The sequence below is a fragment of the Onychostoma macrolepis genome, chromosome 07, assembly GCF_012432095.1.
Source record: "Onychostoma macrolepis isolate SWU-2019 chromosome 07, ASM1243209v1, whole genome shotgun sequence".
Lineage (NCBI taxonomy): Eukaryota > Metazoa > Chordata > Actinopteri > Cypriniformes > Cyprinidae > Onychostoma > Onychostoma macrolepis.
Window position 1 is genome coordinate 13623726 of NC_081161.1, and position 24417 is coordinate 13648142.

At 38.1% G+C, this 24417-nt stretch overlaps 1 protein-coding gene across 2 annotated transcripts in view; it reads left to right on the forward strand.

The window, feature by feature from the left end:
- Window positions 1-396: 396 nt before the first annotated feature.
- The window catches only part of trmt44 (tRNA methyltransferase 44 homolog), a 126704-nt gene continuing 102683 nt past the window's right edge, over window positions 397-24417 (forward strand). For both annotated transcript variants that reach the window (XM_058782954.1, XM_058782955.1), the window contains exons 1-5: window positions 397-920; window positions 1002-1116; window positions 9362-9581; window positions 23926-23994; window positions 24250-24357. In XM_058782954.1, coding sequence (XP_058638937.1) covers window positions 581-920; window positions 1002-1116; window positions 9362-9581; window positions 23926-23994; window positions 24250-24357 — 852 coding nt within the window. In that variant the 5' untranslated portion in view covers window positions 397-580. The remainder of the gene's footprint in view (window positions 921-1001; window positions 1117-9361; window positions 9582-23925; window positions 23995-24249; window positions 24358-24417) is intronic.

The following is a 24417-nucleotide window of genomic DNA, read 5'->3' on the forward strand; positions in this document are numbered from 1 at the left end:
CAGGGGATGGTTGGGAGACAATAAACTCAGCAGGAACAGGTTTTGCATGGAAAGCAAATGAATGGGCTGCAGAAATGTCATTTAATAATATAACATTTTCAATGGTTACAATTACAATTAGTTATTCTTTCCAAGAAACAGAACAAGAACAAGAAAGGAATTAACTACAAAGACAATTACAGAACATAGGATGCAAAGAATTTACAGTCATCAAATTATTAAAAACAAAACAAGGATCTGGTAAAATTATAAAAGCAGTTTTAAAATTCATCAAGATTAGTGGACTCAAAAAATAGAATCTGGTTCCCATCATCTCTACACCTAGACGGAAATCACTTAACACTCCAGCACAGGAGGTGGCGGAATGCACCTAAAACGTTGGTGTGCGACCAACCATTTAACCACAGAAGGAGAAGGAGAAGACTTGTGGGGGCAGTATGTACTATGCACCTTAACGTTGGCCTGTAACCGCCAGAAAACTAAAAAGAAGAAGAAGAATAGTTGTGCTTGTGGTTTGTAGTGGACGGTACTCTGGTAATAACGTTCTACTGTTTTTATATATTTTACTGAGGTCGAAAGAATGTCGCAGCCTTCTGAAATAAACATGACAGACATGCGCAGCGCAGATAGCCTGTGGCCCGCTGCTGACGTCTGGATCAAGAAGCCACATGTAGTAAATAAGAGACTGTGTGGCGTAACAGAGACGGAGTACAGGGACGTGGACACTGCGGAATTAATTCAGGTTTTATCTCCTCTTCTGGGGACCAGTATTAAGATTGCTGATATTTCTATGTTTCTTCACACTGATATTGTGGATAAGGAGCATGAAACTGCAGGACGCTGGTGTGTTGGAGTCAGAACTCTTATTCCCAAAGTGAACAAGACAGGAGAGTGTCTATACAAAGAGGTTATCATAAAAGGTGACAAACAGCACGAGACCATTTGGATATGTTGTCTTTTTTCTCGTTGGCTTTAGACTTTTTTTCTCTTTTTTTTCAAAGATATTGTTGGGCATGCAGTGACATTTATCCCTTTTGAAGAGACCGATGTGGGACAGACTATTGTCAAGAGCAGTAACATTTATCAAATCCAGCTGCAGTTAAAGCCAGAGGAATGGTAAGTGTCAACTTGAATGGAAATTAAAAACAGATTAGATATCATAGCTTGACTATCATCATGCTAATTAACCTTTCAGTGTGTATGGAATTTTAAACACCTCAAAACAGAAAAATGGGTCAATGAGTACATTGGACTTTTGACTGGTTTTTGTTTACTTGGTTACATTTAACCCAACAGAGCAAAAGACAGTTAACACAAGAGATACGATGAATAAATTGTTTTTGTTTATTTAAAATGATCAGTTTGATATATCCCACTTAACTTCCTGTTTCAGTAGGAAATGTGTCAGTACAGGAAAAAAACTGCCTGTCAAGCCATTTTAATGAGTCTTTAAGCATTTTCCCCAGAAATTGTAGTTATGAGTTAATTTATCCCAGATGCTTTAGAGCAGTGGTTCTCAATTCCAGTTCTCATACCTCATATCTCTGCATATTTTGCATGTCTCTCTTATAGGGATGTTCATTTCGGTTAATTTTCCCAACCGACAACCGCCACTTGTTATTTCAACATTAACTGTTAACTGATAAGATTAGAATATTAAATTAGCATTGAATAAAAATAGAATTAATGAGTGTCTTCACCCATTAAATATACAAACACTTTTTTCACAGGTTTATTTTAACATGTGCAAACAGAATAGATCAACAACAGACACAAGTCAGATTTTCGCACACCTGCAGCATTTCTGACAGAAAAACAGAATAATATAAATAAAAAGTAACAAAATAAATAGGCCTACACTAAATATTTTTCTCTTAAAGGCACAATATGTAAGATTTTGTTATTCAAATATCCAAAAAACCACTAGAACAGTGTTGTATATTTTGCTGACTTGTGTACTTGCATTATCTCAAATGTTTCGAAGAATGTTTAAATCCAGAGAAATAGGCTATTTTAACTAGTGAAACGGACCGTGTCTATAGTGTCATTGTGTCGCCTGCCAATGACGTCATACACCCTTGATTTCCGGTTTTGTTTTGTAGAAAACATGGAAACACCAAAGACGCTTTAATATGTTATGCGTTTTATTAGACAGGTGACAACCGCACAGAGTAGCATTATAACAGAACTTTCGGTAACACTTTACTTGAAGGGGTGTACATAAGACTGACATGACACCTTCATAATCATGGCATGAATATGAAGGAGATTTTATGCATGTTTATGACAACTGTCATTATGTGTAATTCACTCAGTTATGTCATTTTTAATGCAGAGATGACATTGTTTGAGATGTCTTTATGACAACTTGATATAAACCATCACATTATAACCCGTCAGTGTCTTTGTCATGACAACTTGACATTACCAAGACAACATAACCTGTCATAAACATGACAGATGAGATTATCAAACTTAAGAAACTACTTACTTTATGGGTTAACATTACATTAAACTGTCATGTGGTTGGTTTTGCCAATTAGCTGTCATGAGGCCATTATAGTTGTCATTAATATTTTTCTGACCACTTTTATTCAGTGGTACAAATTGAATTTGTCATTAAAATGTCATTAAGTGTTAATACTCTGTCAAATAAATTTATAACAGTGTCATGAATATTTTTCTTGACCACAACTACAGTGGTACAAATTGAATTTGTCATGAAAATGTCATTAAGTGTTAATACTCTGTATTTTATAACGTCATGAATATATTTTCAATATTTCAAATGTTGTAAAAAAGATAAACAAGTGTTAGAGAAATAAAATCAATCATCCAATAATAATAATAATAATGGTTAAAATTGAAAAAATGATATTTTATTGCATTTGAAGATCGAGTCACCCAAAATTAAATGAAAACAGTACAATGGTGGTTTAAGCTATGCAGCGTTTGGTCCATATCACTGCAAAATCAGTTAATTACAGCATCCAGCACATTTATATTTTCTTGACATGCTTTTTTTTACATCACGGATAAGTCTAACGTTACCTAAGACACCATCACGGTGTGCACCTATAACCGTTTTATTATTACACATTCACGATGCTATTGGCTCTTGAATGTCTCTTGACCGATCGCGTCATGCTGTTGTGAAATGCTATTGGCTTTTGTATGTCTCGTGACCGATTGCGTTATTCTACGGGACGGGAGTAAGGGATGGGTGATATCTCTTATTTTATTTTCGATCTGATACCGATATTTTCAAGGCCAGTATCGTCGATACCGATACCTCTAAACTAAACTAAACTAAACTGATCTTTTAAATTATTAAAAGAATATAATCAGTAATTATACTCACTTAAAATTAGATTTTAAAGCCATGTTTTTTTTTTTTTTTTACATTTCATAGGCCTTTGTTTGATTACACTGTCAGAAATAAAAGGGAGCATATTAGTACCATACAAGTATGCATACTTTAAGGTTAGATAAGGTGTACCTTTGAGGGTACCTCAAGAAAAATAAACATGGTGTTACATAAGTACTAAAATGTATTATTATTATTATTATTATTATTAATACCATGGTAAATTTGTGGTTACTGCAGTTTTACTACAAATACAGTGGTAAACTGTGGTTACTGTAATAAAACCATGGTTAATTTTTGTAAAAGTTTGCCAGGCTGTTGTACCTCTAAAGGTGAAACTTTAGCATATTTTTTTCTGTCAGATTTATTAACAGCAATTACAGAACATAACACAATCTATTTGAACTTTCAACAACCAGTTTAAATAAATTTACTTGCACAAACCAGCCTATTTAAAATAAATATTACATGTACACAAAAGTTTGGGGTTATTAAGATTTTGTAATATTTTTTAAATATGTCTCACCAAGGCTGCACTTACTTGAACAAAAAAATAAAAATAAAAAACAGTAAAAACATTTTCAAATTGTGAAATATAATTAAAAATAACTACTTTCTATTTTAATATATTTTAAAATATAGTTTAAAATGCATCTGTGATCAAAGCTGAATTTTTAGCATCATTACTCCAGTCTTCAGTGTCACATGATCCTTCAGAAATCATTCTAATATTATTTGCTGAAACATTTCTGATTATTGCTGCTTCATATTTGTGTGGAAACAGTGATGCGTTATGCCCCGTTAAATATGAAGCTGTTTTATTCAAGATGCCTTCAAAGTAGACACTAGAGATGTTCCGATACCCTTTTTCCCTTCCCGATACCGATTCCGATACCTAGGCTCAGGGTATCGGCGATACAGAGTACTGATCCGATACCTGGGTGTGTATCTGGTTATACAGCTGTATGTACTACTTACTAGCCCTGTATGAATTGATACAATTATTTTATGGTGTGCTTCACCATAGATAGATAGATAGATAGATAGATAGTCTGGCGAGTAAACAAAAAATATAATATATAATGTTTGGAAAATGGCACATCTTTTTAAATATCTAAATGTACACTCTTAACATCAGTCAGTCAAGCATTATAAATATATTATGATAATAAAGTATTATTTAGTGATAGAACTAAATAATAAATTATTTAGCAATTAGAATTAAAACTTGGTAACCATGTATGAATACATTTTAGTCATTTTAACTGAACTTAAGCCCGATTTATGCTTCTGCGTCGGACCTACGCCGTAGCCTCTACGGTTTTCATTTATACTTGTGCGTCGTCGTCGTCGTCGACGTGCAGTTTATGCGGGCCGCTAGTCCGCAGTGTCCATGGGCATGTTGTTTGTGAACCCGCAGTACCACGGCAAAAGCCGAAGAAGAAGCGGCTCGTGAGAGAAGCATAGCCGTGACGGCGGAAAATAAATATCAAATCATTAAATCATTATTTAAATCTACAAAAAGGAGACAACAACGGAACAGGAGAAGATGGCATTCTTTCAATCTCCGCAAGGACGTGTACCACGGCAGATCAACATTGTTTGTCGCAGACAACTAGTGATGTATAATGCTATGTAGTATAATAAATAAGACACTTGTTCTTTGCTTTGTTTTATTTTAAATAAGAAGGTGTAACATTAAACTATATTACAGCGCTCATAAACGCACACAAAACTCAAGTGCGTACGGAGGGAGGGGTTCTAGCAGACCAATCACAGCGCTTGCGGTCCGCGCTGTTAGATTTTTGGAGAGGTGTACGTCAGGTACGGCGTAGGTTACGGTGCAGGCCTGTGTGTCTCTGCGTAGGCTACAGCGTAGGTTCGACGCAGAAGTATAAATTGGGCTTTTGGACTGGTGGTGGTGCTTTTTTTGTCATTCAGTGTTTCTGTAAAAATGGGGAAAAAACTATCAATAATACTGATAAGATAAAAATCATACTATGAATTCTACTAAGAACAATATAAGGATTAATGAGCTGCTGGATTCATGAATATTAATCATGTTGTCTGCATTGGCTCTAACTGATTTGCTGAAATCAAAACAGGGACGATAATAGGTGAGCGCCAGCCAATGAGATTGTCATTTGTGCATTAGCTCCGCCTACTACCAGAGAACCCGGCAGTTCTTAAAAGCTGAAGAATTCCAAAGGAACTCCGTTATTTTGACAGGAAAATACAGCAAAGAATATAGTTTACATACCATGCAGAATTGACGCGCTACATGAGCTAAACAGCTAGCTAATTTAACTGATTACCTAAGTCCATTGATATCGCCAGTTTATTTAATACTGCTATTAATACGTTCTCCGACAAGCGGAAGCGATGAGACCTGTTTTCCAGGTTTGGTCAGGTGACGTTCGACATATACTCTATTATTCGCTAATATAGTCTATTTTTCCACTTAGAAGCTTATTTTATGCACCAAGTTTCTTGATAAATAAAATTAGTGGTTACAAAAATGCACTTTAGAATCGATATTTTTATATGAGGATCGATCCTTTCGATACAACATCAGTATCGAAAGTATCGATACTTTAGGATCGATCCGTCCACCCCTAACGGGAGTATGCTTTTGAATGAGATGTGCGCACATTAGTGGAGCGGGATCATTTTCAGCGATTAAAACCTTGTGTTTTAAGCCCGGTACACACCAAGCCGATGGCGACGAAAGCAGACTGTGGGGTCGGCTCACGTCGGTAGCGTCTGGGTCCAAAGTTGTCCTGACACACCAAGCCGACGCTCGACACCTGACGGTCAAGTAGTACGTCCGTTCTGCGCCTTTTCTCGCACACTGGTTCGCCAGCTGAGCAGCCAATCTGAATGATCAGATGGCCCGACTGACCGACGACCGTCGAATCGGCCGAAAAAAATGTATGGCTTCAGAAGGACTTGGAATACAACACTACTTGTTTGTAATGCTTTTATACTGCTTGTTTACGGTCAGTTTCTGCAATAAATACCTGTGACTGCACTTATATTTGCCTGTTACATGTTTTATATTTTTCAGAGGTGGGTAGGTTTAAGGTAGGGGTGGGATTGGGTGCTCCAAAGAAAGTATAAATTTATATAAAATTCAATTTTTTTTTTTTTACAAATGTATGCAAACCATTCAATTAAGACAAACAACTGAAAGCTTGTCATAGTGCTTGCATGTTTTGTTGCTCTTTTGTTGGTTTTGATTGCTTCTATTTGACGGAGTATTAACACTGACAGTTTAATATAATGTTAACCCATAAAGTTTGTAGTTTCTTAAGTTTAATTAATCTCATCTGTCATGTTTATGACAGATTTATGACAGGTTATGTTGTCTTGGTAATGTCAAGTTTTCATGACAAAAACATCACAAACAATGTCATCTTTGCATTAAAAATGACATAACTGAGTGAATTACACTTCATGACAGATCTCATAAACATGCATAAAATTTCCTTCTTATTAATGACGGTGTCATGTCAATCTTATGCACACCCCTTCAAGTAAAGTCTTACCGAACTTTCAAATGTATCTAGTATGATAAAACAGCGCTGGTTTACCCCACATAAGCACAACCAGAAGGGGCGGAAGTGGTCGACTGTGGCATAATAAAAGCTCCGCTGCTTTCGAGCTGTGTGTCACGCTCGTCAAAATCTTTGCGCTCGTTTAGCGGCCTCGTTTCATTTCGATGGCTTTCTGCCTCACTCTGCTTCATACTATGATGTTAATAAATCTTTAATGCATTAGCTCATCCATGAACATGATTTCTGCCCGAGTCCCGTCGGATTGCATCGGCTGTGGGAATGAAGACAACAACTCTCATGATTCCACACTCAGTCAGGAACTATGCCTCTGTTTCTTTGTTTGTTTTGAATAAGCGCCCTCTAGTGGCGAAAACTTACATACTGTGCCTTTAAATATATTAACACGACAAAACGAAGACACAGTGAATCCTTCTGAAGCTTTGAAGAAACGGCAGTTTTTTCCATCAGACTAAGTTCGTCAAATTAAAATAGCAGGCCTACCTCAATCCACAAATTGTTTAGTTTTTATTTAAAAAATGTAACATGTCTATGTGCTGAGGGGATAGTCTGGAGCGCAGCCTGTTGACAGTTAGCCCCGCAGCAGAAAACACCCTCTCAGATGGCACAGAAGTCCCGGGAATGCAGAGATAACGCCTCACTAGAGTGCCGAGTCTCAAGCTGGGTGGGTTTTATATCTTGTATATATTGTATTACTCTGGCTGGGTTGTATATCTCCAGCTTGGGCACAAGACACCGCTTTCACATCTCCTTTCGTAGTGGCCATTTCCAAAGCAACACATTTCAGTAAGTTTTGCTTTTGTGGCTTTTTTTTGCGCTTGTGGGAAAAAACGTTTATGGCGAGGGTCCAGGACAGAGGCAATCAGCGCTGGTTTGGCCACAAACTCAATTAATGAATAATAATAAGTTTAATTTGAGTCACTTATCAAAAGTTGCTAAAAGTTGCCAAATAAATTTTAAAAATGGCTAAATTTGTTGTTAGGTGCTTTTGGAAGAAAAACACTGTCGGGCACCGACTAGTTTGCTAAACTGAACATCCAATCAGAGTTCTCCCTCTCGCCGATGGTCCCGACGCCAATTCAACATGTTGAATCAGGCAAACTACCGCCGACGTGAGCCCGATGTGAGGTGCATTACCACCCCCTTCTGCTCCGGAGTGTGGATCAGATAATAGGTTATAATAAAACTTAGTCTATTCCCTTTCCTACACTTATGACACTCACTTAGTCCCCTCACATAAACACACATACACACACACTAGGGCTGTGCAATTAATCGAAATTCAGTTTCAACTTCGATTTCCGCCTCCAACGATTATGAAAATACAGTAATCAAGAGAAAACGATTATTGTGCCCGTTCTGCCCCCTTTCCGGCTGTGCACTTTTGTTCCTCCATAAAAGCCCAATTTCACGTGCAAATCAGTAAAATTGTGTAACGAAGCTTTTGCAAAATGTGAAGTGCTTGATTTAAAAGCGTGAAAGAGAACTTGCGCTTCCTCTTGAAGATCACTGTGTAACTTGTGCGCTCAGAGACGGAACATAACACGGACATGTAAAGTCATCTTTTTGCGCCTAAACGGTCAAATACACACAAAAATTTGTCAAAATGTGGCGCTTAATGATTATTCACGTAAACCCTCTTCGGTTATGTAATAAATGAACGTAAAGTGTTGAGAATGAAAATACATGTGTAACAGTAAATTGGATCCGTGCTGCTCTTAAAGTGACAGTGGGCTATATTCCTGCTGCCGACTGTGCTTTATATTAATCAAACAACAAAAGACAAATTCAAAATCACTCACTGCTCTTGACTAAAGGACTTTTGTAGCTTTAATAAGAAACAGTGAAGACTATGATGTTTTATTTTACATTAGGCTATTCAATTTCTCTAGTAGGCTGTTAATTGAATAGCTAGAGACTTGCATTAAAAAAAAAAAATCTTTCATATAAAGTTTTGGTCATATGGCCCACTGATAATCGTTTTAAATAATCATGATTACAATATTGACCAAAATAATTGTGATTATGATTTTTGTCATGATCGAGCAGCCCTAACACACACACACACACATATCATACTTTAATTATCTATTAAACCTGTAGAAAATCCGGTGGTGCACAAGGACTGGAATTGAGAACCACTGCTTTAGAGTAAACCACGCCAGTGGCTCAAGCATTATTGGTAATAGTAAACTTGGTCTCCAAATACAGGAAATATTATTGAAAAATGTTAAATTATTTTGCTACATTGAGATATGCTTGATATTAAAGCCTTTCATTGCTAGTGTACGACAGTGTGAATAATTTAGATGCTTAATTATAATTTAGAATGGAATTGTGTGTATATTTTTATGTGAAATGTAGATTGTTCATGAATGTGGAAATGTCAACAACTTATTTTGCAAAGTTACATTTACAGGATGTTGTCTCTTCACGCTCTGACGCCTGAGCAGTGGTGCAGTGATGGAGTAGCTTACCCTAAATTCTCGTGGCTCTGTACTAAACTGTTGCCTAAACTATCACGCTGGGCTCTGGAGAGCAAGACCAGTGAGTTTAAGAGCACCCTTTCTCTCATACCTGTGGAGAAATACGGTATCCTCTACCAGCAGCTGAAAGAAAAATACAAAGAGTTAGTAAAGGTGAGGGCAGTATTTTTTTTTATTATTTTTTTTATTAATTAAATCTTGACTGCATCTTTCCACATACATCAATGATGAATTGGCCATAGGGAGAACCAGGACTTTTCCCGGTGGGCAAGTCAACTGCTCACTGTACATCTACTACTGAATGCAAAATGAAAACTTAAAGGACGAATTCTGATAATGTCAGTATCAGTGTTGGGTGTAATGCGTTACTAAGTAATGCGTTACTGTAATTAAATTACTTATCCACTGAAAAAGTAAAGTAAGGGATTACTGTTCATTTTTAGGTAATTTAATTACAGTTACTTATAAAGTATTTGCGTTACATACACTAAATAATTTCAACAGTTCTAAAATCAATATTGAATTTGAAATCTAAATTTACCATCTAAAGATAAAATTGAATGCAGCGGCGTTAACCCTCCGCGCGCCGGTTCGTTCATATGCATAAGGGTGGGTGGGGTTGTTGGGTTTGAGGGGGGTTAAAGTAGTCCCCAGAGTAGTGCAATGAGCACATCCAAATATCAAAACTCGAAATGTCATTATCATTCCTAAAATACATATTTTACAGTCACTGTTATGCAGATTGGTCTTAAATACAGCTAAAAGGCTTCCTACCAGTGGTCATCCTTCACAAAACTTAACATCTACCACAGTTTATCATAGGTAGAATGCAAAATGTTTCAATACAAGCATTTCAGTCAAATGTAATTTATGCAATATTTCAAACCTTTAACCCACGGGAGGTAAAAAAAACACACATTATTTTCCCAATACTGTACATTATTGTTGCTCCTCTATGCTCCGCCTTTCTGAAATGCATCGATTTTTACAAAGCTCATCGTTCTGAGAAGCTCTGTGACTGGCTGAATTGTGATGCCGTGTCCCGGTGCGACGAGACCAAAACAATAAAACCCATTATAAACGAGGCATTTGTTGCATCCAGTGGGGACATAATTACTGATTATAATGACTTATACTGTCTTTTTACACGTCGCGTTGCATCGCGCCGCGTAAACATTACCATGTCTGCATTTGCGGAGAATTTTCCTCCCCATGGAGGGAGATGACGCGAAGGCTCATAATATCAATACAACTCCGAAAACAGAGCACAGTTGAATTAATCAAAATCGAAACTAAATATCTGGGTCTATACGATCCTGTCTTTTATCTTTTAAACGGTCCAGATTGGTAGGCTATATCCTTGAAAGATGCTGGGCTTGTTAGTTTTGACTGTGCAAGTATTATGTTCTACAATATACTTCACGAAAGACTTCCTCTAGTTCTGTGTGAAGTTATAGTGTGACACGAAGGTAAGCTGCTTGTTGTTGTTGTTGTTGTTTTTTTTTGTCGAGTTATCGTACAGTATGTCTCAATGAATGACACTGTTTTGACTGGTATGGTGTTTGCATGAACGAGTGTGAAATACTTACTAATTACTAGGGCTTCCCTCGACTAAGGTTTTTTTCTGGTCGACTAGTAGTTGTTCATTTTAAGCATTAGTCGACTAATCGCATGTTTATTAATAATAGTGCTGTGTTCAATACATCGATACGACGATGTATCGTCACACAGATTTGACGATACGAGTATCAGTACAGTACAGCTGGCCCTGTATCGATATTGTGGCACGTGTGGACCGTGCTTAATTTGAATACAAGAACACAGTTTAAAACGGAGTAGAAAAGTGCTAGGTTTTTAAAAAATAATGAATAGAGCATAATATATAGGCTACAACAAGGTTTAATTTGGCCGCAGAGGAACACAGCTGGGTTGCCTGATATAAGGAGACGTAATCCCCGAAACAGAGCTTCCCACTTGCGCAATACGGAAATATCTGCTAAGTGTTACTTATTTTTGTACCTGGCAACCATCTGTACGCGCGCTCTGTCCACTGAATAAACGCGCTTGCTTTCTGAAGACACCGGTTAGCTTGCAGTTTAGCCATCTCCACTTCGATATTCTGTTCTCAGAAAAGTGTAATTCATTAATTGATCATTTACGAGAGAGCGAGGCTGTGTATGAATTACCACCATTTTGCCGCGTTTCTCTATTAACAGTGAAGCTGTGGCTTTAGAAACAATGATGTTACCAGCTCCTTTTTGAGAAAGATAATGTAGCTCTTGAGCGATTAAGATATTTTATTGATAAAATTGCGAGGCACTGCTAAAAAGATTGTTGCTGAATGTCTGTGTGCAGCCGCAACGTGATCTGTGTGAGTGAACGTATGTGCTTGAGACAGTAAATACAGCGCATTAGTTTAGAATGCTTCTAATTGTTATTTTTATATTTCAAATCTAGAGTGTGTTAGTTTGTGCAATGAAAACCTACCAGCAATGTTAAGATGATTTTTTTTTTATATATTAATATGAGTACATTTATAAATTTATCAGAACGAGTACATTATTATTTATGGGTTTGAAAACAAGATGCAAGAAATCTAAATATTGTACCTGGTGGGGAGTGCCCAATGTAGACATGAAACATATGCCATTACCTACAGTGGGGGAAACTTTTCAAAATTATGATCAGTCTATAATTTTAATGGTAGGTTTATTTGAACAGTGAGAGACAGAATAACAACAAAACAAATCCAGAAAAACACATTTAAAAAAAGTTATAAGTTGATTTGCATATTAATTAATCAAATAAGTATTTGATCCCCTATCAATCAGCAAGATTTCTGGCTCCCAGGTGTCTTTAGGTAAGGAGCTGAGGTTAGGAGCACTCTCTTAAAGGGAGTGCTCCTAATCTCAGTTTGTTACCTGTATAAAAGACAACCTGTCCACAGAAGCAATCAATCAGATTCCAAACTCTCCACCATGGCCAAGACCAAAGAGCTGTCCAAGGATGTCAGGGACAAGATTGTAGACCTACACAAGGCTGGAATGGGCTAGATCATCGCCAAGCAGCTTGGTGAGAAGGTGACAACAGTTGGTGTGATTATTTGCAAATGGAAGAAACACAAAATAACTGTTAATCTCCCTCTGACTGGGGCTCCATGCAAGATCTCACCTCGTGGCGTTTCAGTGATCATGAGAACAGTGAGGAATCAGCCCAGAACTACACGGGAGGATCTTGTCAATGATCTCAAGTAGGGCTGAACGATTAATTGCATTTGCGATAATATCGCGATATGAATAAACGCGATTTTTCAACCGCAGAGGCTGCGATTACACTCTGTCACGTGACACGCGAGAGTAAAGAGGTGTGTTCGACTTGGAAGATCGATCGGTGAATGACATCAAAGTACGGCGAGAGAAAGCATAATGTATTAATATTAAGACCCTTTCACATGGGACGCGGCAGTCGCGAATGTCTAGTTCATTTTCAATGGGAGACATGCGGAAAGCGGCAAACCGCGGGCGGTTTCGCTGGCAGCGCAGAGGTGGAGCGCAAGCTGTGCTCGTGCACCCAAAATCATGCCGCTTCCATGAGCACAGCGCTTCGCTGCAGGTGCCGCCAAAGATAAAAATATTTGATCTTTTTGTAAGAGGCAGTGGCAGCCACGTTGGCTTTAACCAATTACTGATCAGAATATTAACACCCAATCATAGAACATTTCACTGAGCTCGTGTTGAAAACATGATGAGATATATATATTCTTATTTATTTATTTAAAGTCTGTCTAAAGTTAACAGACAGTGATTAAAAAGTGCAATCCACATGTTTACATATGTTTATTACAGTGACTTTGAATTAATTACCTAAATACTGAGTGTGGTAAAGCAACAGATATGTTTTTATATTTCTGCAATCTACTTTAGTTTGTGTGATTTGTTACTGACTTTCATAATAATGTTTACACCAGGCTTATTTGTCAGTGCTTTATGTTGTCATAATTATTACATGCTTACAAGGCTGGAAGTTCAACAAATCAGTCAGTATACTATTGATTGTAGTTGATAAATAATGTCATTCATATCAATTCATGCATCACCTAATTTCATCGTAACATAGGCCTGGCCTATAGAAAAGAACATTTATGTTTAATCTATCTAATATTGTTTTGGTCATACTATACAATGATTTAAAGAGCTTTAAAAAATGCAATATTGGTAAATCGCAATTAGATTATTTTCCAAAATCGTTCAGCCCTAATCTCAAGGCAGCTGGGACCATAGTCACCAAGAAAACAACTGGTAACACGCTACACCAGGGGTACTCAATAGGCGGACTCCGGTCCGTATCCGGACCCAGACACGGTTAAATCTGGACCGATGCCAAAATCAACATGCTATTTTAATCATAATCCAAATGAGTTTTCAGTGCAGTGCGCAATTGTGATTCCGCGCTATATATCTTTGAGGCTTCTACTCGGTTTGGCTGCTTCATCGATGTCCAATCACAGCAGCTGTAACAGCGTCGCTATAGCAATGTCATTCACTCAGTCACTGAAGGCAGCGAGATTTATCCACGGGTTACGTGCTCTGGGCCAGGCAGATGAACAGGCAGTCTCATCGTTTGCAAGCAGTGCAAATATCGGCAACTGACTTTTTTTTTTTTTTTTTGCTGACTAAAAGTGAAAATGGCGTGCTCAAAGCTGCCTGTTGATAAGAAAAGAAAGGTTGATTTAGAAAACCGCGAGTTTAAAAGTGAGTGGACAGAAAAATATGCATTCGTGCTCCCCGTGGGAAGCACAAAACCAATGTGTTTAATCTGCAATGACACGGTAGCAATCATCAAAAGTGGTCATGTGAAACGCCATTATGAAACCAAGCATACACATTTTGAACAAAATTACCCTCAGAACACAGAGTTAAGGACCACAAAAATAAACCAGCTGAAATCATCCTATGAAGCTACAAGCAGTGTAATAGTTAGATCAGCCACACAACAGGAGCGGGCAACGGAAGCCTCACTAAGAGTAGCATGGGTCCTGGGAAAACACAAGAAACCCTTCTCTGATGCTGAAATAGTCGAGGAGTGTATGAGTGAAGTGGTGACTGCTCTGTTTGAAGGGACTCAAAAGGATGAAATAATTTAGAAAATAAGCCAAATACCCTGTTCTGATTCCACTGCTGCAAGACGAACTGAAATACTTGTTGATGATTTGCTTGAACAACTTAGCTCTGCTCTAAAAAAAAGCCAAATTCATTTCATTGGCTGTGGATGAATCTACAGACAACACAGACAATGCACAACTCATGGTCTTTGTCAGATTTTTTGATGAAGAAAAGGGAGAATTTCATGAAGATGTTTTGGGTCTCACAAACCTCCATGGACACACAAGGGGGGATGAGATTTATGAAGCAGTGACACAGATGCTTAGAGACCGAGAGTTAGACCTGAAGCATGTTGTTTGCATTGCTACTGATGGAGCGCCATGTATGATTGGGAGAGAGAGGGCATTAGTGTCACGCTTGAGAGCTCACCACCCTGACCTCATGGCATACCACTGCATAATTCACCAGATGGTTTTGTGTGCCAGTCTTGGAGAAAGGTACTCTGAAGTCATGACAACAGTCATGAAACTTGTCAACTATTTGAGAGCATCCTCTGCTCTGCAACATCATTTGTTGCGCTCATTTCTAATAGAGGTGAATGCAAGGCTTAGTAAAGGCAAGGTACTGGAGCGGTTTTGGGCACTGCGGAAAGAGCTGGAGACATTTCTGTTGGATCAGAAGAGTGCAAAAGCCAAACCGTTTGTGGATTTCATGAAGGATGAAGAGAAAATGGAAATTGTTGCTTTTCTAACTGACATTTCTTCCCATCTCAATTACCTTAATATGAAGCTCCAGGGTAAAAACAGCACAGTGTGTGGCCTCATGTCAGCTGTCCGTGCTTTCCAGAGAAAGCTGGAGGTGTTCAAATGTGACTTACAGCAGGACCTGCTTCACTTCCCAACTTTTGGATCAGACTGCAGGAAAACATCACCATCACAATTATGCTGAATTCCTGGACAAGCTGATTAAAAATTTCCAAACTCACTTTGACGATTTCACTCTGGGAAAACAAGTCTTGCTGTGTATCGAAAATCCATTTCTTGTCAAAAATATTGCAGAATTCTCAACTGAAGCCACAAAAGTCTTCCCATGGGCCAGTGCTGCTTCTCTGCAAACAGAGCTAATTGAGCTCCAAGAAAACCTAGCACTGCAGGAATCTCACTGTGACCCTGTCACCTTCTGGACGAAGATGTTACTGCAGCAGGTGTTCCTCTCCTGCAGAAGATGGCCCTTCAAATTCTCACAATGTTTCCCTCAACATACTGCTGTGAATCTGCCTTTTCAACCATGAACATGGTGAAAAACGCATACCAATGTCACCAATGAACACTTACATCAGTGCCTCTGCCTGGCCCTCACACCTTTTATGCCCAAGTTTAAACAACTGGTAGCACAAAGAAGGTGTCACCTTTCACACTAAAAGGCCTACCATGTCGTTTTTTGTGTATAGTTCGAAAGTTCTGGGGATTGCCTTTTTTTGTTGTTGTTGGAGTTTTCTATTTGGAATTTGACCATCACTTTTCCGGACCTCGGACTGAATGGAAATTTGGTAAGTGGACCTTTCAAGTTTATATTTGAGTACCCCTGCGCTACACCATGAAGGACTGAAATCCTGCTGCACCCGTAAGGTCCCCCTGCTCAAGAAAGCACATGTACAGGCCCATCTGAAGTTTGCTAATGATTCAGAGGAGTACTGGGTGAAAGTGTTGTGGTCAGATGAGACCAAAATCGAGCTCTTTGGCATCAACTCAACTCGCTGTGTTTGGAGGAGGAGGAATGACCCCAAGAACACCATCCCCACCGTCAAACATGGGGGGGGGGGGTTCTGTTAAGGGGACAGGACAACTACACTGCATCAAAGGGACGATGGACAGGGCCAGGGCATTGGAAATGGGTCGTGGATGGGTATTCCAGCATGACAATGACCCAAAACACAAGGCAACAAAGGAGTGGCTCAAGAAGGAGCACATTAAGGTTCTGGAGTGGCCTAGCCAGTCTCCAGACCTTAATCCCATAGAAAATCTGTGGAGGGAGCTGAAGGTTTGATTTGCCAAACGTCAGCTTCGAAACCTTAATGACTTGGAGAGGATCTGCAAAGAGGAGTGGGACAAAATCCCTCCTGAGATGTGTGCAATCCTGATGGCCAACTACAAGAAACGTCTGACCTCTGTGATTGCAAACAAGGGTTTTGCCACCAAGTACTAAGCCATGATTTGCGAAGGGGTCAAATACTTATTTGACTCATTAAAATGCAAATCAATTTTGAACTTTTTGGAAAAGCGTTTTTCTGGATTTTTTTGTTGTTGTTATTCTGTCTCTCAATGTTAAAATAAACCTACCATTAAAATTATAGACTGATCATTTCTTTGTCAGTGGGCAAACTTACAAAATCAGCAGGGGATCAAATAATTTTTTCCCCACTGTATATTATACTGTGGTACAGTTATGGAGGCCCTGCAGAGGTCAAGTGCCTGTTCTGCCAATAGTTAGCTTGCAGTGTATGCAGGTATGCAGTGTTTAATAAACAGCTGTTTTGCTACATTTTTCTGAGGTGAAATTCAGTGCAGTTGTATCGTGATATGTATCGTATCGTGGCCGCTGTATCGTATCATGACTTTGCTGGTGATACACAGCCCTAATTAATAAACTTTTAAAATCATTATAATGAGCCTTTAATTGCTTTTTAGCCTAATAAGCTTTCAAGCACATGCATAAAGCTTGCCACAGCGCATCGGCAGTGATGATTTTGAATTATGTCAGTGAAAAACTGTTAGGAGACTGCATTAACATTTTAATAATTCGATAAACTAGCGCTTTCTTTGTTTTCGGTTTAAAAGATGAAGTCGGCGACACTGCCTCATCATCTCCGCAGTAGTGATGCGCCTGTATGCATGTTTCATATGGATTGCATAATCTGAGAATATTTGTTTTCCATTTGAATTGGTTAATTTGAAAGTAGGCATTTCACTCTCTATAGATATATTTTTAATGTCTGTAAGGCAAAGGAGTTTCACGCTCAAGTTCACAGACCGAGATGGCAGAAAGTGCATCCTGTTGCTTTCATTATTTTACAAAAGCGCATTTTGTTGTTATTGTGATTGCACACAAATAAACGTAGTCTTTACAGATTTGAAAGATGTATTACTCTTATCTGTATGATCAAAAATGAGGAGTATTTTAAGAGCAAGTGACCGCTTCGGCACCTCCATCTGTCCTGCAGTGAGCGCTACTGTTCAGTTTCAACACTCCACACAGACACTGAATAGCGCACATGTCTCTAGGTTAACATTAGATTGAGCTGCCATGTAAAGTTGCTAATACTTACATATTTCAGATGATAAGCCATATTTGAGGTGAATGATATGTGTTTGGATGTCCTGTCTGAAGTAGGCTACTGTATTACCATATAGCCATTAACGATCTGTCCATTACGAACTGCGTGACTTCACCTGTGGATTTTTTTTATAATAATTTTTTTCTGCGACTAATAAAATTTTGGTCGACCAAGCCTCTAGGGGGCAGCCCTAGTAATTACTAGGGCTGTGTATCACCAGTAAAGTCACGATACGATACGTATCACGATACGGGACTGCACTGAATTTCACCTCAGAAGAATTTTGTAAAACCGCTGTTTATTGAACACTGCATACTATAGGGCCGTTGCTAACTATTGGCAGAGCAGGCAGTTGACCTCTGCATTATGAAGGGCCTCCATAACTGTAACACAATACAATATAGGTAATGGCATATGTTTCATGTTTACGTTGTGTACTCCCCACCAGGTACAATTTTCTGATTGTTTGCATCTTGTTTTTAAGCCCATAAATAATGTACTCATTCTAATAAATTTATATTGTAATGTACTCATTCTAATATATTAAAATCATCTTAACGTTGCTGGTACGTTATCATTGCACGAATCAACACACTGTTGAAAGTATCTGAAAGAAACCGCAGACTGCCGGCGGGTCACTGATGTGAGAGCTTTATCTGCTATAAAGGTCACTCCTTTCGGGTGTCAAAGAGCCAATGGTGTCTTGAACTTTTGGAGGGAAAGTTTACGACTCTTTGTCTCCAAGCATGGTAATTTGCATATGTAACTGATTCAGAAGTTGATATACAAACTTGGTAAAGATTCTTAGAACACTAATATGTTGCATAGGTATCAAGATATAATATACCCTCTCAATTAGATCATCCGAAGAAGAATTGATAGAGACCAAACATGGTATAAGTGAGGTGATATTAACTAGTGATCTATCATAAGCATGCATAAAACAGTATACAATACACAAGAACAGTAATAATATACACAATGACCTGAAGGATATGTGTGTTCATTCAAAGAAAGGTTTTTCTATGAATTAATTAGAGAAGAGTCCATTTTTATGGCATAATGTCTTTCCTAAGGTTCAAAGATGGTGAGAGGGAGAACTCTCAACATGCCATTAGGTCATAAAGTTTATCTGGCCCAGCTGAAGTGTCCTGGTTGTCATGGTAACCGGGGGCCTGGAGTCATTCACAGACATACTGGCACCCAGAATGTGTATTGGGTGAGGGGTCTGTGACTATTTGTTAATCTAATGACTTATTGATTTGTTAAATCTAATGAAAAATTGTGTGTCTGATTGGTCCAAATGCTACACTACGTTTGAAAAATAAAAATTAGAAGAGTTCACTGTATCTCACGCACACGTTTAGTCACACAGATCACACAGACATTCTTTTTAGCGCTGCCCCGCAATTTTATCCATTAAATAGCTTAATCGCTGAAGAGCTACATTGTCTTTCTCAACAAGGAGCTGGCAACATCATCATTTCTAAAGCAATTAAATCCACAGCTTCACTGTTAATAGAGAAATATGGAAAAACGGTGGTAATTCATACATACACAGTGTCTCTCTCTCTCTCTCTATGTCTCTCTCTCTCTAATAAGTAAACACTTGATGAATTACACTCTTCTGAGAATAGAATATTGAAGTGAAGATCGCTAAACGGTGTTCTTGTATTCTGCAGCGCACGTGCCACAATATTGATAACTGTTCGCTATTGTTAGCAAGTTTCGAGACGAATGCAGCTAAAGTTCACAGTCTCTCAGAGAACGGCTCGTCACCCCACGGAAGAGAGGGGTGGGTTGAGCAGAGCTCATTAGCATTTAAAGCGGAAAGCAACAAAACGGCTTGCTCTGAAAATAACTGTTTTTGTCAAGATAAAAAGGGTGTTGTTTTACACTACCATTGAGGAATTTTAACCAAAGTATGTTATAGACTTTTCATTAAGACCCTAAAGAATCATATCATCTTGTGGAAAACGGGCATCCGATGACCCCTTTAAATACTCTGTATCAATTCTCGTATCTTCAAATCTCTATGTCGATACATCATCGCATCGAACACAGTACTACTAATTACGTTGCTTTTTCCAATCACTTATATTGGGCACTCTTTGCATTTAAATTGGCTCATTCTGACGGTTGACATTTGAAAATGTTGCATATGTGTTTTTTCGAGGGTATCGTTTTATTTCTTGATTGCCGATTTGGCAGTGTCTGCTTTAATCATATTTGGTAATTCTCTTTAATGTATTTGCCCTGATTTGATCCATTTAGCTGGGAAATTTATCTATTGTTATATTTATATTATTTTGTCATCATTATTTTGTTTTAAGGAGTTAAAAATGGCCATAATCAACCTTGATTTAACATGGCAATATTCTATCACATTATTTTGACCTTTAAAGTTTTGGGCAGTTTTTTGTTGAAGTGGGCGGGTTTTTGTGAGCTTTTGGGCTGTAAATCATCCATCCAATCTGGCGACACTGCTGACGTTTTACCTTAGACCTGCACTGAGTGAGTTGTCATCAGTCCGCCAGTGTTTCGATGCCAGAGCAGGGGTAGACAAGAATGTCTCCTAAGCGATTGAGGTGTTTTGTTGATGGATGTAATAATGAACATAGCAGTTGTCATTTACTCCCGACATCTGCACCGCTGAAGACGCAGTGGATTACGTTTATTTTTGAAGGGAATGCACCCCCGATCTACCTAAATGTGTCTATCTTCGCTCGAATCATTCGTGATCCATCTTCACCTGTAGAAGTGAATATAATGTTTTTGATGAATCTTAGCAAATCGCCTTTCCTAATAACATGCTAGTTAGCAAGCTCCGAGACGAATGCAGCTAAAGTTTATAGTCTCTCAGTGAAGGGTTTGTCACCCAACGGAAGAGAGGGGGTGGGTTGAGCAGAGCTCATTAGCATTTAAAGCGGCATAGAACAAAACGGCTGGCTCTGAAAAGAGCTGTTTTTGTCAAGGTAAAAAGGGTATTGTTTTACACTACCATTGAGAAATTTTGACCAAAGTATGTTATAGACTTTTCATTAAGACCCTAAAGAATCATATCATCTTGTGGAAAATAGGCGTCCGATTACCCCTTTAAATACTCTGCATCTTGATAGTGGCTCCCTGATGCACAAAAATTCTGTTCAATATTAGAATGTTTGCGGGAGCAGGCCAGAAATTCAGCGGGAACGGGATAAAGAAAACAGTCCCGCACAGGGCTTTAATACAAAAATGCACACAATGAATGGCGACTGTAGAAAGCAAAAGCCGAATCTTGGACATTTTGGGGCGATTTAGATATCCCAGCTGAACGCATGTCCGACATATACCCTACATTAGGATCGATAAAGGCGCATGCTTTTGAAGCTGTGTGCAGCTGAATCGACCGCAAACTCAGCACAGATAATGAAACATCAACCTTAGAATTTAAACGAATGTGACGTTGAGATTATGCCGCTGAATGTAGCGAACCCAGGTTGAAATGCATAACCGAGTGCCTATTTCATTTAGCCTGTTTTCGTGTCTGTTATTATTGGCATGTCCTCCGAGTGATTACATGCTCTAGACTGCATTTGCTCAAGCTGTATAAACATAGATGTGTAAATGCTGCTGCTAATATGCTTAATATTTCACTCCTGCATACGATGCAGACTGCTAACATGACACTTATTTTAACCTTGTTTATGGTTGCTCATACAGTCATGGCCAAGAATATCAGCACCCTTGGTAAATATGATCAAAGAAGGCTGTGAAAATTAATCTGCATTGTTAATCCTTTTGATCTTTTATTTTAAAAAATTCACAAAAATCTAACCTTTCATTGGATAATAAAATAATTTAAAATGGGGGATATCATTATGAAATAAATGTTTTTCTCTAATACACATTGGCCACAATTAACGGCACCCTTTTATTCAATACTTTTTGAAACCTCCATTTGCCAGTTTAACAGCTCTAAATTTTCTCCTATAATGCCTGATGAGGTTAGAGAACACCTGACAAGAGATCAGAGACCATTCCTTCATCCAGAATCACTCCAGACCCTTTAGATTCCCAGCTCCATGTTGGTGGTGCTTCTCTTCAGTTCACCCCACTCATTTTCTATAGGGTTCAGGTCAGAGGACTGGAATGGCCATAGCAGAAGCTTGGTTTTGTGCTCAGTGACCCATTTTTGTGTTGTTTTTGAGGTTTGTGTTTGGATTATTGTACGGTTGGAAGATCCAAACATGGCCCATTATAAGATTTCTAACAGAGTCAGTCACTTATTGATTTTTCATCTGTTGGTATTTGATAGAATCCATGATGCCATGTGTCTAAACAAGATGTCCAGGACCTCCAGCGGAAATATAGGCCCACAACATCAAAAATACAGCAGTATATTTCATTGTACACATTGGGTACTTTTTATCCCTGTGTTCACCAAACCCATCTTGAGTGTCTGCTGCTAAAAAGCTAATTGTTTTGTTTCATCTGACCATAGAAGCCAGTCCCATTTGAAGTTCCAGTCGTGTCTGATAACTGAATATGCTGGATGACAATTTTTTTCTTTAAGGTTTTCTGACCCCGAGACTCAACTATTTTCTGCAATTCTCCAGCTGTGGTCCTTGGAGAGTCTTTAACCACCCAAACTCTCCTTCTCACCATGCATTAGGATGATATAGACCCATGTCCTCTTCCAGGCAGTTTCGTAACATTTTATGCTGATTGGAAATTCTTAATTATTGCCCTGATGGTGGAAATGGGAATTTTCACTGCTCTAGCTCTTTCCTCAAAGCCACTTTACTAATTTGTGAAGCTCAATTATCTTTTACTGCACATCAAAAATATACTCTTTGGTTTTTCTCATTGTGATGTATGATTAAGGGAATTTGGTCTTAGTTTTCCCTCCTATTTATATTTCTGTGAAACAGGAAGCCATGGCTGGATAATTTCATATTCATAATCACCCTGGAGTGCTCAAAATTGTGAATATGAATGGGAATATACTTCAGAGATATTTCACTCATAAGAATTTCTAGGGGTGCCAATAATTGTGTCCAACGTGTATTTGAGAAAAGCGTTTATTTCATAATGATATTTCCCCATTTTAAATTCGTATTATCCAATGAAAGGTTAGATTTTTGTGAATTTTTCAAATAAAAGATGAAAAGGATTAACAATGCAGATTAATTTTCACAGCCACCTTTGATCATATTTTCCAAGGGTGCCAATATTTTTGGCCATGACTGTATGATAATGATGTCATTGTCATATCGATTTAGATCTATCGGATTTCGCCATCTAAAGTTTCATGCCAGAACTTTGTATTTCTGACTAATAAATTATTACACAGAAATTTTAAAAAAGTTAGTAAAGGGTATATGAAAATGTATTATATCCTTTGTTTTTTCTATTATTAGTAAATGTTATAATAGCTTCTCATCTACTGTGAGCATTCAGCAAATATGCATTGGCAGAGATCGGCATCTATATCGGCATCTAAAAAAAAATCTATATCGGTCGACCACTATTCTCTTGTGCCTCCCCACATAAAGCACAAAACCCATTAACTACCTATTTATAGGCTACCCAACTGCTTGCCAGCCACACACTCTTCTGTCCAAGAGGGCCCTCACTTCTCAGAGCTGAAAATGTTGGCAGTGGGTGTTAATAGTGTCATACAGTGCAGATTAAGTTACTCAGTACAGTAAAATTATGAAATAAAGGCAGTCAATTCTGCCCCCGCTACTAAGTTTATTAAATCAATCATTAGTCATCTTTTGATCTCCCCTGTGGTGCTATCAAAAAACTGCTATGTTTAAGCAACATGACTATCTGTTTTTGTCTTGACCAACAAAAGAGTATTCCGGAAACATTTTTTGCAAGTCTGTTACACTAATCCTTTAAGTACCTAAATCTTTATTATTACTTAAAAAAAAACAACAACAAAAACCATCTCTTTTTATACATATATTGATTTTTACTGTACATTTTATAAAATTATAATAGTTTGTTATATGCATAGGACTTGCATATAGTGGAGGACTACAAATCATCAATTTTATTTTCTTCTTTCAAGGTCTGGCCTGAAGTTACTGATCCAGAGAAGTTTGTGTTTGAAGATGTTGCCATTGCTACATATTTGTTGGTTGGTTGGTCAAACTATTGATTGATTATTATGCATATTTGTTTTTAGAAATCAAATTATTATAGTTTCACCCTCAATATTTACTGAATATATTTAAGAGTAGTTAATGCATATAGTTCTGACAGTTTATACATAAAAGACTATGTAGAAAGCTGTGAAAATATATAGTGCATGGTAAACAAATGGACTCATAAACATCTTATTGACTCTGAGTGTATCAGAGAAAACAACACTGTCTTTCTGTCTCCTGTACAGATCTTATGGGGTGAAGAGCGTGCTGAAAATGGAACAACAACCAAACAGTCCTTTGTGGATCTTGGCTGTGGAAATGGCCTCCTGGTTCACATATTAAACAATGAAGGGGTAGGTTAACTAATTCATTTGCTGCAGTGTTGAATTGCCAAACCATGTAGAGCTCTGTTA